The 16,936-nt window shown below is 40.5% G+C and overlaps 2 protein-coding genes across 3 annotated transcripts in view; both read right to left on the bottom strand.

Annotated features, from left to right (window-relative positions):
- The window catches only part of ahcyl2b (adenosylhomocysteinase like 2b), a gene marked incomplete at its 3' end in the record, with an annotated part of 43,238 nt that extends 37,021 nt beyond the window's left edge, over positions 1–6,217 (bottom strand). The window contains exon 1 of one of the 2 annotated variants that reach the window (XM_079652907.1): positions 5,805–6,217. In XM_079652907.1, the coding sequence (XP_079509033.1) occupies positions 5,805–6,137 (333 nt within the window). In that variant the 5' untranslated portion in view covers positions 6,138–6,217. The remainder of the gene's footprint in view (positions 1–5,804) is intronic. The other variant, XM_079652908.1, reaches the window with a different exon arrangement.
- Positions 6,218–6,911: 694 nt separating this feature from the next.
- On the bottom strand, positions 6,912–16,800 carry tmem209 (transmembrane protein 209). The gene is made up of 15 exons (XM_079654968.1): positions 16,721–16,800; positions 16,022–16,178; positions 15,828–15,886; positions 15,524–15,655; positions 15,199–15,428; positions 14,868–15,072; positions 14,333–14,508; positions 14,143–14,214; positions 12,128–12,224; positions 11,615–11,740; positions 11,330–11,427; positions 10,512–10,626; positions 9,200–9,297; positions 7,910–7,983; positions 6,912–7,772 (listed from the first exon to the last, which is right to left on the bottom strand). The coding sequence occupies exons 2-15, from the start codon at positions 16,159–16,161 to the stop codon at positions 7,718–7,720; spliced, it is 1,677 nt and encodes a 558-aa protein (XP_079511094.1). The 5' UTR covers positions 16,162–16,178; positions 16,721–16,800; the 3' UTR covers positions 6,912–7,717.
- Positions 16,801–16,936: the final 136 nt, after the last annotated feature.

Below are 16,936 nucleotides of genomic sequence, written 5' to 3'. Positions count from 1 at the left end.
TATCCATTTACTCTGAAAACATCCATTTATTGAAAAAGAATGTGAGCAGTATGTTTTTAACAGTTGATTAACCTGAACTTTAAGTATAATTCAACTGAAAAACCAATTTTAAAAAATGGTTTTATTTAGATTATGTTGTTTTCAAAACATTTTAAAAAATCAAGTAAAAAAGGGAACTACTGTATATACATATAAATATTAGTAAAGAAATAGATCTCTCTACCCATAAAGCATTACATAATCCATTACCTGCAGCATTCAATGGATGTAAAAAGGGGTGATACTTTTTCAGTAACTTCTCTTATTCATCATCACTTATGTCACAATCGTTCTTGGCAGGGCACTGGGAAGGTGTCAACTAAATAAACCCTGGAACTGATATTTCACGTGGATTTCTACCAACTTGTATTCTTGCTTGAGGTGACTAACTCTTCCTCTATGAATCATTAACATCCAAATATGTGTTAAAGCAAACAGAAAAACGCTGTACACCCCCCACCTACTTTTCTCAATGCAGCCCTAACCCAAGTGTTTTCTGTTCTTCAGATAGCGCCCTCTGACAATGGTCAAACTTACTTCCTGCCCTCGGATAACCAATGAAAGCTGCCGGCGTCAGCACAATAACCAGCACTGCAGTGTTTAATATATTACAGGGCTGGACAGAGAGAGCAGGAGCTTTCAGGCAAACTCCTGTCACTCAGTTTCTAAAGCACTAGTAAGGTTTCTCTGAAAGGCCTTGCAGTTTTAATAAATATCAATGCCTACATTCAAGGTAGATTTACATGGATAGAAAGGGTGAAAGACGGAGGGATCTGAGTCCAACGTCTCCATCTCTTTCTCTCAGGGCATTTCTCAGACTTCACACCAGGGCTCCACATTCCCCTTGTCGACACAAAGCAAAAGGATGCCTCTGCTAGTGTGTTTGGTCGCCTTCAAAGGACACTCTATCTGTCTAATGTGGTAAAGTGTCTACGGCTGGCAGTATACTCCAAATGAAATCACATTTGGGGCTTTTTATGTCGCTGCCAAAGACGGAGCAGCTGGCAAGTGCTTGTTTACTCACTGTGACTGCAGATGTGAGTTTTAAAGCCACGTACATTATACATGTTGGCCTTTCTGTCACATTAAGAGGGCCTTTTTAAACCAGTGTATCTAATAAACATCTCAAACGTGTTTATGTGGATATAGAAAAGGATATTTTTAAGATGAATACCATATTGTCACATTACATAATTAGGTCTTAACAGCAGCAAAGCTAATGTTGTGTAGTCAATATTTCCGTTGATTACAAGTATAGCCTAAAGACCAAAGTTAGACACGTTTGTATAAGAAGGTTCCGATTCCATGGCGATTGAAATCCATAGTAGATCTACTCAAAACCAGTGTCAAAAGACAACGGTAGGTTTAAACTGTGAGCACATTTTGACTCCAATAAAAGAAGACAGGATTCCCTTGGGAGTTTGCTCTCAGAGAAACGTACAGACCAGCTCCTGTTGGTGCTGCTGACTCACAAATAAAAAGGGCATAGTTGTGGAAAGAAAGTGACTCGTATCCTTTATAGCCACATAACAGGAAGATGAAGATGCTCAATGACAATTCTGGGAATCAACACAATGTGTATGACCGTGCTCTTACAGGAATATCCACCTATGCTTTGTTGAACTTTGATAGAAATGTATAAGTAACACACTCAAAAGGTATTATGGGAAATGTTGTTCTCTCAGATCGTTCAACACAATTATCAAACAAGATATGCAACAGAAAGGAAAAGAAAACTGAAACCAATATGATACAGAGCTATAGTTTCTAGTGATTGTAGCTATTCCTGAGCACACAAACCTATTCAACACACTAGCCTAGAGGAAAGGGAAAACAAACAAAAAAGCACAAAAGGGCCTCTTTACCACTAATTGAACAAATTGTGGATGTTTTTGGTTTTCGTCTCCATACTTATTTACAGGTAAGAATAGCCAATGCTCATGCTAGTTCTAATAGGGATTCTTACACAAGACAACGCTGCAGTGACTTCGTATCAGTGACTGGATAACTTTCTAGTCATATGAAGGGACCTAATGGGTAAACTGGCTAATGGACTAACATCACCCTGTGGCCTTATGTTAGCTGAATTAATTGCTTAACTAACCATTAACCTTTAGCTCCAACTTGCTTGCTTGTCCACCTATTCCCACCACAGTGAAATCACTATAGTGTCAGGAAAAAGACATTTAAACAAAATGACATCCCTTGAAATGCTAAGGGGTTATATTTGTGCAACACCAAATGTAAGACATAATTAGTTTCCAAAAAGGATTATAACGGGACACTAATGCAGAGTAGGGTGGAAGTGTTGTTAATACAGAATCAGTCTGAGAAAAGTAGAGCACTGCATTAAAACCCAAATGTCTTTTTTGGACACATACCCTCTTCGTGGAGCAGCCTCTGTAAGCCTGTGAGCACTACCAGGAACACCAGATTAGTGGGTGGCATAACATTACATCAGCGAGGGATGACCTTACTAACACCCTGTCGTCATAAATATCATGCTAATCACCATGGCAGCCAGCGTGCTCAACAGGTAAACCGTCTTCTACCAACGAAGCCCACTGTCGTGAAGCCTCTCAGTGACCCTTGTGTGTTAAATGTGAGACTTCTGGACATATTCGTGCCAAGCCATGAATGAAACTCATCACTGGACTCTAAAAGCCAACATGTGGGACCACCTACAACAGAGGGATGGCCTGTTAATCCTCTCATGTGGCAACGTGATAAAGGCATGGATTAAAAGACAGCCAGTCATACAGTCAGTCAGTAAACACTACTGGAAGCCTGCGTCCTGATTCACTTACCCTTTACTGCACGGGACAAGTAGGAACCAGCAGATGAGCAACCCTGGTCGTATCTCTATAATGCAGTGTGCCATATATGCATGGGGACTATAAATAGGCTGGAAGCAACACTGCGTCCCAGTGGATAATGGATATACACTGAAGTGGTTGATTAACACAAGTACAGCAACTACAGAGCATTTGAATTATTATAATGGAAGGATATCAGCCCCAATGTATTTAAGAGTATATTATCTGTTACTATGGCTTAGAGGTCTCTGCATTAGATCAATGAAAACAAAAACCTTTGACCCCAAACATTCAGAAATGGCTTCTTTTAGGGTGAAATGTTCCTTAACATGATCCCTTATAATTAAAATGGATTAACCAGACAGAGAATATCCCTATACTTGTATTATTAATTTCATCATACAATTGATTACTCTTCCATTAAAAGAGAGACTGGAGCTAAAATAAAACAACTCCATACGTTTAGGGCAGGGGTGTCAAACTCAATTTCATCACGGGCCACATTAGCATTATGGTTGCCCTCAAAGGGCCGGTTGTAACTTTAAGACTACATAAAAATACATATATAAATATTTAATATATAAAATAATGTATTATATTAAATTATTGCCTCTGCATTGGGTTATTATCGGATAGGGTAATAACTTCATAATTAACTACGTCTGAAAGTCTAGGGCAATTAATTGCAAGTCTCTTCAGTGAGAATGTCACAAAATCATTTAAAAAGAAAAGCCACATTCTGGAAAAACAAAACAAAAAGAAGGGACATATTTTGAAGAAAAAAATTCAAATTCTGTGAACAAATTCAAATTTGAGATGCATTGTGGGACATGTAGTTTATGGGCAACGTGCTTCTGTAAAGTAGCATGTAACCGTATAATAAACATATTATATTCTTTGCAAGCTCTTATGGGGCCAAATAAAATGAAGCCGCGGGCCGGATTTGGCCCCCATACCTTGAGTTTGACACCCCTGGTTTAGGGCCTGCCCTGTAGCTTCTTCTAAGCATAAGCACACATGAATGTTATTCCAACATATAATACTTAGCATGCCTTCGAGGGGCATACAAAGTATAGATTTAACACGAATTTAATGTAAATGTAAGTAATATGTATAAGAACATTTTGTTAATCATAGACTACTTGAAGAGGAGAGTCTATATTTCTAGAGATACAGGTTCATAAGCTTCTGAATATGTCTCAAAATTCATCTCAAGAGTTCATGTATTTTGCAATGGCTTCACAGTAGATGCAGAAACGCACCAGCACAATGAGCGAAGCATATTTCAAAAACAACAACTAAAGCATTAGGCTTGTTAAGATCTGATGTCTAAAGTAAATTCCTGATTCACTGATAAGGTGTATGGGAGTCTATAAATTACTGTCAACTTTTAATAATAACTGTGATCAAAGGACTAGAGATGGAAAGTTCTAATCAATAGTGTTCTCTCCTTGAACCTTGTCCTACATATTCACTCTGTCCCAATCAACACTTTGTGAGACACAAAGAGATAAGATGCATTTAGGTCACAACCACAGAAAGACATTTTTGGATCCTTGCTCACAAAGGAAAGTCATACAAAGTCAGTCCGACCTCTGAATTATCTACAAGGACAGGAACTCCCTTAGCTGAGGTAAATGTGCCCGAAAGGCTAAACCCGGCTTGAGAAAAGTGATAGCACTGCTCTGAGGTCAGGGATTAGTTACTACTGTTATGTCTGGTCACTTAACACACCTTGGGTGGCCATGCATCAATCAAACCATGTTTACAATGGCATGTATTTTAGGCAGTGAACTGTAAATATTTCAAATATACTAATCTGAGGTCAAGCAAGGATCATTTGAACTACCAAGATCATGCAAAAAGTTAAAGTCTTCACTGCATCAAAATCATCTAGCAACTCAGAGATGTGATCAATAATGTAAGCTCTTACATAAAAACAGCCCTACAAAGATGATAATGTTATCTGTCAGATGCAAAACCAGCCAAAACAGTGGAAGTTACTGTACACAAAAGTACAAAAATGGGATTTTAAAACAACTTCACCTAAGCAATCTTTCAAGTGACTGACACAGCTTTTTTATCTAGCATCATATCCTGTATTTTGTGTATGGCTTAAGGTTTTCTTGTCGTGCATGATAATCGTTATTCACAAAGCAATACAAGTAACCAAGTTTAGGAAAAGGGAATAGCAAAACCCCCTCTCCACAAAACTTGTGACAGCAGTTGGATACTTTTGTAGTGTAATTGAGTTTGTTCCCTTAAATAGTTAGCTATGTCATTGTCAGCCAATATGATATGGATACAAACAGTGTTTAGCTCTTATTACACCCTCCACACTGCAATTAGAATCCAAGACCATTATTAAAAGCGTTAACCGCAGTGGTGTAAAGTAACTAAGTACATTTGCTTAAATTGTACCCTACTTCCATTCAGAGGTAAACCGTGTACTTTTACACTACATTTATTTAATACCTTTGGTTATTTTGCAGTTTTTATTAATGATGTCAAACAAAATCAACAATGAAATAAGACTTTAGTTGCACCTGGAGTAAAAAGCTACCCTGCAGTATACAAGTGATTACAATTACCAGCTTTGATAAAACACTTTAATGCACATATCATTTTAGTCAAAACATATCATATATATTATTCTGAAATTGGTTAATCTGCAAACTTTTTACACCTTACGTATATTTTGATGCCAATACTTTTTCTACTTTTACTTTAGTAACATTTTGAATGCAGGACGTTTACTTGTAACAGAGTATTCCTACATTCTTCTACTTTTACTTAAGATCTGAGTACTTCTTCCACCTCTAACTGTTGCCACTGAACCAGCTCTGGGACCAGCTAGCCTGTTAGCATCGTGACACAATGCAGGCTTTCCAAAGAGGTTGGTCCAATAACACCGAGGAGATATTAGAGAGAAAACGTTGTCTCACTCGCCTTTTTCATGCGCGGAGCCTCGGCCACGGTACCGTCCCGGTTGATAAAAGCCTCTCCGCCGTTCAGCTGCGGGTCCGTCCGCTTCAAAGCCGACGCCTGAGGCATCTTCGCCGGGTTCGTGTTGAGCAAACCCAGGCTGCCTTCCCCGGCTTTTGAGGGCTCCGCTGTAGGGGACGCAGCAGCGGAGGAACCGGCCTCATGTGGGTCGTTTCTGCCCAGGCTTTTGCCCTCCAAGGTCGGTGTCATCGGGGAACCCGCCGGTAAGTCTTTGCCGGTGGGGACGTCTTTCAGTTCGACCTCTGCCATTTTCGCTGCCACAACCTGGACTGACATCGCTGCAGTTTCACAAAGTCCTTTTTTTCCAACACAAATAGCGAGTCGAGCGGATGTGAACGGTGGAGCGACTATGGCCCAAATGCATTGTGGTCCATGTAGTTTCTTTAAGAATTTCAAACATGTCCACCCACAGGCCACCTTCAGCACAACTGCAATATACATCTGACATTTTACAAAACGTGAGTCAACATGGGAAACAAATATAAAACCGTTGACAAATTATTTTCATTTATCTATAAAGCACTCCTAATTGATTAAGTGACCACATTCCCCAGCAGGGAAATCTACTGTGCGAATTGCGTTTTGGGAAACGGCGTTTGTCATGAAGGAGGACGACAGTAACTACAAAACAAACCGATTTATGCAATATAGGGCTTTTTGCTCACAGGACAAACACATTAAACATTCTACATGGTTTCATACAAACAAGCAGTCTGAATTATGTGCTTAACTCTCAATTCCCCATATGATTAAATACACCATTATGCACTTAATGTTTACATTTTTAAAGGAATTTCCCTGCAAGTGTGTCCCCAACATTATTTTAATGTTACTTGAAATTGTCAATCAGCATGTTCTCCAGCATCAAGTGTGTCACTGCAGCACGAGCTACTGCATCACATTACAGTGCTTGTGCGGTTGATATGCAGTATGTCATGAGAAAATGCAGCCAGGAGTAAGGTCAAATCTTAAGAAATGAACTACATTGCCACCAAGTGGTTGATTTTGATAGTAGAAAATACATGTAATTAGGTAGAGGAAAGCGAACACTTTTTGTTTTCAATATCACAATTTTATTTTCATGTCTCATCTGAAATCAAATAACATTATAGAAAAATAATCAACCATGTGAAGGTTTGAAAATCAACACATTAAACACTTTTGAGAAAGCTGTTATATTCAGAAAAAAGGGCTTCGGTAGTTCAAAGGCTTTTTATTTGTTCATCTAATATCAAAATAATTACCAGTAGCTTTGTGTTGCATGGCATCCCAATACTATGGGAAGCTTCGGAAAACAGAATATTACAAACTTAAAAATGGTGTTTATTGCTTCCAAATGCAAGGTGACTTCAAGCATGTCAGGAGCGTCTCTACCATGGTGTCTACTAAAGCAATCATTCAACTCTAGGGAAATAAAAATGATACTAGTTGCAAAAGATTTATCACAGCTGAAGTAACAAAAGTCAATTCCACACATACTGTATTTACATTCAAGCTAAATAGGTCTGGTCTCAATGTGTCACCAGATAAACCAGAGGTGTATTATTTACAAGGCTGCCATGCTGGTACATTCTCAAAATACAAAAACCTTACCATGTTATAAAAAAACCTCTGCAGTGTTTCCTAAGCACACTTTGGCGCAACATAAAGGTGTCCTTAAAATGACCATACAGAATCTTACACTAAAACTTCCAAAAATATGGATTTATCGTCTTTCCAGGTGAAGTGCTGCTTTTCCGATGTGCTGCTGAACGGGCAGTCCTTTAATTGAGGCGGTATTCCAACCAGTGTAGCAACACAGCATTGTAGGGGGGGAATCCACCTGTAGCTCCTTGTTTCTTGTAAATGATGACGCATTAGTTTTCGAATAGCCACAAGATGTTCACACCAGAGAGGCCGAGATTTACCCTCCTGCAAGAAATATGAAAAAGGAATTATTTTACAGACGAGCAGGGTCAAACCATTTAATATCAAAATGCAATCTGTGCCTGGGTGTTTGGCATTTTTGTTGAAAATGAATCAATGACAGCCGCATTAGATGTACTCACCCCAGCATCCCTGACTCCTTAGTCTTGATGACGTAGAGGAACATGAGGATTGTGTGGAACAGGTTGTTCCTGCCCTGAAATGGAAATCAAGATGGGTTTATTTAATCGCACTTAGGTGTGGAACACTTCCTGATTTGTTCATGAATGAGTGTTTGTTAGAAAACCCTTGAGTTTCCTGGTTTTTCTCAGGGGTATTTGTCACATAGGTGTGAATAACGGGTTCTATAAATGACCTAGATACAAAGCTCTGTGTTGTATCACTGTGTAACAAGAACACATTCATAAGTCTTTCACCAACTTTAATTTAAGAGATTAATACGATTTGATGAGGTTGGACCCCGGCTTACAAGCAAACAATGAAATGGACAAGAAATATCAAATTGTTACAAACAGCTATTATTTAGTTTCAGGGATCCTGCAGGTTTCTCTAAACTTTAAGACTTTTTAAGACCACTTTGAATAGAATTTAAGACCTATTTCACGGCAAGAAAGTATGAAGGAAAATTGCTATGAAAGAAGAAATACGTCCCATAATTACTTGCAACATAAGAACAATGAGCAATGACTGAACATAACAGCATAACAGTACAGAACTGTGTTACTTAGTGTGTTAGAAAAAAAGTGTGTATGTGTGTGTTATCCTTGGCCAGAAATCATCAAATTATAACCTTTGACCTCAACCAGAAAACCCTCTAAAAACTACAACATTCAAAAGCTTACAGAACACAAACAAACCAGATTGATCTGGTCTTTAATGTGTTCAGAATAAGGTTTATACCAATTAAAAACCAAAGACTTAGAATAAGATAAAGATGTTTTCTAACTGTGATGCAATAGAAAAAAATGTTTTCTTAAAAAAGGGTAAGGTGGTGAATCCATAATGTTTTGTGCCATTTTCAAAGTGTTAAGCCTATTTAGATGATAATAAGATTAACAAAGTAAATCACAATTATCATGGCCCTGGAAAATCATCACAACCCATTTTCCCATCATTGCATGCCTTGAAAATATTCTCTTACTGGTGGAAATGTGTGCTACTTTCCGTTTCCCCGCTATTTGTATGTACTTTGCAATTATTATTATTCTACTTTTATGATCCATTGGCAAGTTCAATCCTTAAGGGAGTGAGTAAAGATGGTTTGATCTTCCACCTTAGTGAGATATATACAAAGAAATAAGCACTGAAATCTCTTGGGATTTGATTTGAAGTCAGTAAGGGGAAAATAGGAGCGCAAACAGTTTATATAAAAGCCTGAATAAAAAGAAAGCACAGTGTGTCTTTGCTGTCACCTTGGGTAGACTGTAGACGTGTCCCTGGTAGATGAGCTGGTAGTGAGGGGGGGTGGTGCTGCTTTGGTGGATGCAGAAAAGGCTCTCCTTGGTAACATCTAAGAGACATAACACAGAAAGATGAAACAGCATAACGAAGAGAACCAAAGCCAGTATTCTTCCTTCCTGTTGGGCCTGTGTGTGTGTGTGTGTGTGTGTGTGTGTGTGTGTGTGTGTGTGTGTGTGTGTGTGTGTTCTTCCTTCCTGGTGTGTGTGTGTGTGTGTGTGTGTGTGTGTGTGTGTGTGTGTGTGTGTGTGTGTGTGTGTGTGTGTGTGTGTGTGTGTTCTTCCTTCCTGGTGTGTGTGTGTGTGTGTGTGTGTGTGTGTTCTTCCTTCCTGGTGTGTGTGTGTGTGTGTGTGTGTGTGTGTGTGTGTGTGTGTGTGTGTGTGTGTGTGTGTGTGTGTGTGTGTGTGTGTGTGTGTGTGTGTGTGTGTGTGTGTGTGTGTGTGTGTGTGTGTGTGTGTGTTCTTCCTTCCTGGTGTGTGTGTGTGTGTGTGTGTGTGTGTGTGTGTGTGTGTGTGTGTGTGTGTGTGTGTGTGTGTGTGTGTGTGTGTGTGTGTGTGTGTGTGTGTGTGTGTGTGTGTGTGTGTGTGTGTGTGTGTGTGTGTGTGTGTGTGTTCTTCCTTCCTGGTGTGTGTGTGTGTGTGTGTGTGTGTGTGTGTGTGTGTGTGTGTGTGTGTGTGTGTGTTCTTCCTTCCTGGTGTGTGTGTGTGTGTGTGTGTGTGTGTGTGTGTGTGTGTGTTCTTCCTTCCTGGTGTGTGTGTTCTTCCTTCCTGGTGTGTGTGTGTGTGTGTGTGTGTGTGTGTGTGTGTGTGTGTGTGTGTGTGTGTGTGTGTGTTCGTTCTTCCTTCCTTCCTGGTGTGTGTGTGTGTGTGTGTGTGTGTGTGTGTGTGTGTGTGTGTGTGTGTGTGTGTGTGTGTGTGTGTGTGTGTGTGTGTGTGTGTGTGTGTGTGTGTTCTTCCTTCCTGGTGTGTGTGTGTGTGTGTGTGTGTGTGTGTGTGTGTGTGTGTGTGTGTGTGTGTGTGTGTTCTTCCTTCCTGGTGTGTGTGTGTGTGTGTGTGTGTTCTTCCTTCCTGGTGTGTGTGTTCTTCCTTCCTGGTGTGTGTGTGTGTGTGTGTGTGTGTGTGTGTGTGTGTGTGTGTGTGTGTGTGTGTGTGTGTGTGTGTGTGTGTGTGTGTGTGTGTGTGTGTGTGTGTGTGTGTGTGTGTGTGTGTGTGTGTGTGTGTGTGTGTGTGTGTGTGTGTGTGTGTGTGTGTGTGTGTGTGTGTTCACCAGGTTTATCGGGGGTGTGGCTGAAATGCTGCGAGGTAAAAGTCTTCCCGTCTGGGTACTTTGGGTGGGGGGGCAGTCTGGAGTCCAAGTATGTGCAACACATATGCATGAGGACCTAAAGAGACAGAAGGAGTATTAAGCAGAGGTATTTGGAGATTAACCCCACACTGAGGAGGAAAGCCCCCCACTGTGTCACTGTATCGAGTTCTCAGCACAGATCCTGCAGTTAGAAGACTAAAGGAAGGCCATGTCAACTTGTAATTACATATTATTAAGCACTCTGTAAACTGTATGACTTTAAGTTGCAATGCTCTCTACTCCCAGCCTGAGGAGGCGGCTCTCTGGTATTTGTCTTTAAAATAAAAAATTGATACAAATTGGAGATGCACCTATCTTTTTTTCCAAATTTCAAAAGTCTTGCCTGTCGATTTGTATTTTTCCTAATAATTGTAATTGACAGCCTACACACATTTTTGGGAATTTTTTTAAATATGAAAAACAGAGAAAAATTTGAGAACATTTCAACGGTGTCTGTACACTTATTTTAGAGAGTCAAATAGTCATTCTATATTTCTTTTATTTTTAGGCATGAACTCGCTAAGGGGGTCTAAACAGTTGATGATTTAGTAAGAACAATTAGTTAGGTTAGTTGCTTAACAGATAACTTGACATTTCTTCTGAAACTGCGATAATCCAAGTCACTAAATGCACTCTATTTTTACATATCTCCCACTTTGCTGATGCTTTAAGGACCAAATGAATAGATACATCACGGAATATCTGATCTATAAACTAGCTAAGTGTGTGTGTTGACTCACAGCGCAGTCCGTGGGGAGGTCCGTGTCCCACTTCCTGTTCTTCAGATCTCCGCCACCATTCCAGCGAAAGGAGCTCATGCAGCCGCTGTGGGCCAGCTCTGACAGGACAGATACAAAAAGCATATAAGGAATAACAAATATGTTCCACTTCCACCCATCATACCACCATCAAATCCTTTCATTGAGTTTTTCCCCTCTCCTCACTTAAACACATGTACTTGCACACACATCATTGCATAAACGTCAGACACACACACACATTATGTAAAGTGTTGTTGAGCGTACCCTTCACACGGTCCACGAGGTACTCCTGGTTGGGAGTGATGTCCAGATACTGAACAATAGAGTTCATGGTGGGGATGGAGGAGGCTTTCATCACCGCCGCCTGCTTTAAACTGCTAATGCTGGCCTCTGGTGGAGGAGACAGAGAAAAGCAGTGGCATCAAAATGATAGCTACTTATTTTCTACATTTCAGGACATTTTCTGTATTAAATGGTATGGTGTATAAACACTTTCTTTAACAAACTTCTCTCTTGCTGCACATTTCACTTATCCCCGCTGGTATATACAAATAAATAGGAAAAATTAAGCTCTGTTGCTTCAAAACACATTTTCCTTCAATCAAACTTTGTGTGTTGAAATCAAATCTTGAAATGCAGATTCTTTTTACGTTAAGTATTTCGTATGTTGCTTTGTTGGACTTTCATTGCCAAATATATGCTACAACTTTTGTGCATCTGGCAATAAAGCATTTGAACCTTGACATATATAAATATGATATAATGGCTATGGTTTACCTCCTATCTGCAGCTCGGGGCAGCCCATCCTCCTGAGCTGGCTGTTGACGGAGTCCATTTCCTTCACCAGGGGGACCAAGATGGTGTCACTGATCCACTGCAGAGACACATATTAAGGTTCATTTCCTTTTTTGGTAAAGCTTTGTGTAATTGAAAAGGAATGGTGCACAATTTACAGAGAAGTTGCAATTTTAAGTACAAAAGAAAATAGAAAGTACATTATCATACTTGTGGTAAAATATGTTTTTTATAAAGAGATTAAATTACAAATGGTATAATAACACCTTTCAGATATACAGTGGGGCAAAAAAGTATTTTGTCAGCCACCGATTGTGCAAGTTCTCCCACTTAAAAAGATGAGAGGCCTGTCATTTTCATCCTAGGTATACCTCAACTATGAGAGACAAAATGAGAAGAAAAAATCCAGAAAATCACATTGTCTGATTTTTAAAGAATTGATTTGCAAATTATGGTGGAAAATAAGTATTTGGTCAATAACAAAAGTTCATCTCAATACTTTGTTAAAACGTTTTCTGTAAGTCTTCACAAGGTTTTCACACACTGTTGCTGGTATTTTGGCCCATTCCTCCATGCAGATCTCCTCTAGAGCAGTGATGTTTTGGGGCTGTTGCTGAGCAACACAGACTTTCAACTCCCTGCAAAGATTTTCTATGAGGTTGAGATCTGGAGACTGGCTAGGCCACTCCAGGACCTTGAAATGCTTCTTACGAAGCCACTCCTTCGTTGCCCGGGCGGTGTGTTTGGGATCATTGTCATGCTGAAAGACCCAGCCACGTTTCATCTTCAATGCCCTTGCTGATGGAAGGAGGTTGTCACTCAAAATCTCACGATACATGGCCCCATTCATTCTTTCCTTTACACGGATCAGTCGTCCTGGTCCCTTTGCAGAACAACAGCCCCAAAGCATGATGTTTCCACCCCCATGTTTCACAGTAGGTATGGTGTTCTTTGGATGCAACTCATCATTCTTTCTCCTCCAAACACGTCTAGTTGAGTTTTTACCAAAAAGTTATATTTTGGTTTCATCTGACCATATGACATTCTCCCAATCCTTTTCTGGATCATCTAAATGCTCTCTAGCAAACTTCAGACGGGCCTGGACATGTACTGGCTTAAGCAGGGGGACACATCTGGCACTGCAGGATTTGAGTCCCTGGCGGCGTAGTGTGTTACTGATGGTAGCCTTTGTTACTGTGGTCCCAGCTCTCTGCAGGTCATTGACTAGGTCCCCCCGTGTGGTTCTGGGATTTTTGCTCACCGTTCTTGTGATCATTTTGACCCCACGGGGTGAGATCTTGCGTGGAGCCCCAGATCGAGGGAGATTATCAGTGGTCTTGAATGTCTCCCATTTTCTAATAATTGCTCCCACAGTTGATTTCTTCACACCAAGCTGCTTACCTATTGCATATTCAGTCTTCCCAGCCTGGTGCAGGTCTACAATTTTGTTTCTGGTGTCCTTTGACAGCTCTTTGGTCTTGGCCATAGTGGAGTTTGGAGTGTGAGTGTTTGAGGTTGTGGACAGGTGTCTTTTATACTGATAACGAGTTCAAACAGGTGCCATTAATACAGTTAACAAGTGGAGGACAGAGGAGGCTCTTCAAGAAGAAGTTACAGGTCTGTGAGAGCCAGAAATCTTGTTTGTTTGTAGGTGACCAAATACTTATTTTCCACCATCATTTGCAAATAAATTCTTTAAAAATCAGAAAATGTGATTTTCTGGATTTCTTTTCTCATTTTGTCTCTCATAGTTGAGGTATACCTAGGATGAAAATGACAGGCCTCTCTCATCTTTTTAAGTGGGAGAACTTGCACAATTGGTGGCTGACTAAACACTTTTTTGCCCCACTGTATCTAGTATTTCTAACGTAGTTTCCTACACAATCAATGTAAGGTGGAAGGTTTGTCACAGATTTTTCTTTTATGTGGAATAAATGTTAAACTTTTTTCATTAATAACGTTTTTTTTGTGTTAGGTGAATATGTATGAACACTCACATTTCGAAGCTTGGCGGTCCAGCTATCAATGCGGTCCACTACAGGGCGACTGGTTGTGATTCTGGCCCACACCTGAATAACAGGAGGGGGGAAATATATAATGTCAATCATGCATTCAACTAAGACACCGACTAACTCATCCATATACATTTTCTTTACAATGGTACACCAACACTGCTTATTCACAGACCTCCTCTGCAGCCTGTTTGGAGCCCAGGTCCGTCTCGTCCTTGCTGGCAGACGGAGCCAGAGAGCGGCAGGCCGGCTGGTACAGGAACTTCCTCAGGCTCTGGGCGTAGTCTCCCACGGAGCGGTTGTAGTTCCAAAATGTTGGGCTGTGGCTCGGAGACACAGCCTCTGGACTCCCTATTGAGAGCATCAACGTTCATTCTGTGGTTATAAATATTGCCACGTATCTCCACAATAACGGAGATTGAGATCATTATTTACAAAAACCTTGAAAAACGAAACTCTTTGTCTAGATCTGCTGTTTATACTACTGTAGCAGTGACACTCGTACAACCTTAGGTCACATTAAGGTTTTTTTTCTTTTTCAAATGACAGAACTATCTGAAAGAGGTGTGTTGTTTTTTAAAATAAAAATACTTCCTCATCAGCAGCCAAACCATTTGAAATTGTACAATGTAGCATTCATATTTTTTTTTTACCCATTCACCACTGTTAAAGACGGTAATACAATGTAAACATTTGTTTTCCAACTGTACCTAGCTGGCTGCGGTGACTCCTCTCCCCCTCTGTTCGGAGGAACCTCTCCAGGCTTTTCAAATCCTCCATGTAGTCCTCCTTGCTTCCAGGGGAGTTAAACACTGAGGGGGACGTGCGGTATCGGGCTCTCAAACTGGAGCCTTCTGCTGGTCCGATGCTGCTGGCGTAGGGAGAGGAGCCAGGGGAGGGACTGTAGTTCAACACCTGAGAAAGGAAGGACATAATGTGCTCAATGTGAAGAGGAGAAACACAGAAGGAGACATTAAATACATTGACCCACCACCACAACCCCACGGGCTAGGATAGATAACAGTGATGTAAGGGACGTACCTTTCCAAAGGCAACTGAGGGGGAAAAGGCCCCCCCTGCACTGTTTGGGGTGGATGGGCTGCCGAGCGGAGGGCTGTACCCGGATACACAGCTCGGGGAGAACTTGGGGCTGGTAGTGGCCGGTCTTGAGGGGCTGAAACTGAGAACACTTTGGCCCTGCAGTGGAGACGACTGGGCCGGGGCTGGGGTCTCCTTTTTTTCAGGCTTTTGGGGCGGAGAGGCAAGAATACCTAGGAGGGGAGAGACAACAAGCAGCATACTTAGAACTACATTTCTTTACTTACATCTAATAAGAAATGTTGCAGGTAAAAAAACAGAGCCTCACTTGTGTTTCTCAAACCCAGGAGTTTATGCTGCTCAGGGGATACAGCAATGGAGGAGGGAGCCATGGTGTATTTGAAATATTTCCAGAAGTCAAAAAGAGCATTAAGGCTAAACAGAGAGGCGAGCGCCAGTTCTGCAAACAAGGGAAGATGATTAACACATTTTTGACAGGATCTTCCATAACATATTATAAACATGTCTGTCTGTTAGAGTCAATTTCAGATTTTCTTTTTTAATATAATTTAGATGAAGGATTTTTGTCAATCAGACATCCATTAATAAATGAGTGAGCAGTGGGACCTCACCGATGTACCAGATAGGCCAGTAGGTGATGTTGTAGTATCGGCTCAGCAACTGTCCAGACCTAAAATATAGTAAAAAAGATAAACATATCATTATACTTTGCCCTGGACAGATGGAAGATGGTGGTTAGTAAATCAGTGCTTCATTACAAACAGTTAGTCATGTTTGCCGTAGATAACATTGCTGAACAACTTACATTTCAGTGTAAATCATGCCAGCTAGAGACACGTTCAGCACGGCCCAGGCCAGGACCACCTGTCGAGCCTGCTCCTCCCTCCTCATCCTCAGCGCCCTGTCTATCATGCTGGGCATCCCGTCCTTCACTGGAGTCAACATGATCTGATCTGTTCAGGCTGAGGCAAGAAGCACAGAAAGACACTGTCAGACAAACGAGAAATCAGAATACCTTTAATCGTCCCACAGAAGGGAAATGTACATTGTTACAGCAACGAGCCAAAGACCGCTTAATATTAATTAAGAAGCATGCATAAAATATTAAAGATATTAATATAAAGTACACAATTAACCAAATACACATCCAGTGACAGTATTGTTTTGTCCTAGCTACATTCAAGGGGAGATCTTACAAGTTAGAAATAACTAATAACGTGTAGCTTGTGTTACAAATAAATCACTATCCTTTTGCAAATAAAACATAGTGGAACCAAACTGTGGCAACATGACACAAAGGCTGGTAGTGCAGGACAGTTAGCAGACATGCTAGCTAAACGGTTAGCTAAAGTGAGCTAGCTTAAATATAAACAATGCGAATACGTGGGGGAATGTTTAGACTTTAGTGTACATTTAAAACACCGAAAACACATATGCGCTTTACCGATACAATGAAACAACCAAAATACGAATAGATAATGCATGAAATATAGATAATTCATACCACGTTACAGTGAATGATAGCTGCACCGCTGCATATTTTTGTATTTTAACCGGAAGCTACACTATGTACTTCCGGTCCGAACTTTATCTTTTTAAATAACTTTAATTTAACTTTAAATGTTTTTTTACTATTAAACAAGTCTCCAGAAACTGCAATATAATATTTAGAAGTAGTCAGAAACAAAAGGAAAAGGGCTATTTAGTTCACTGACAGTTA

This window comes from Notothenia rossii, assembly GCF_949606895.1.
Source record: "Notothenia rossii genome assembly, chromosome: 10".
In the NCBI taxonomy this organism is placed as follows: Eukaryota; Metazoa; Chordata; class Actinopteri; order Perciformes; family Nototheniidae; genus Notothenia; species Notothenia rossii.
The sequence above is the reverse complement of the archived record's forward strand: the minus strand, read 5'-3'. Positions and strand labels throughout refer to the sequence as shown.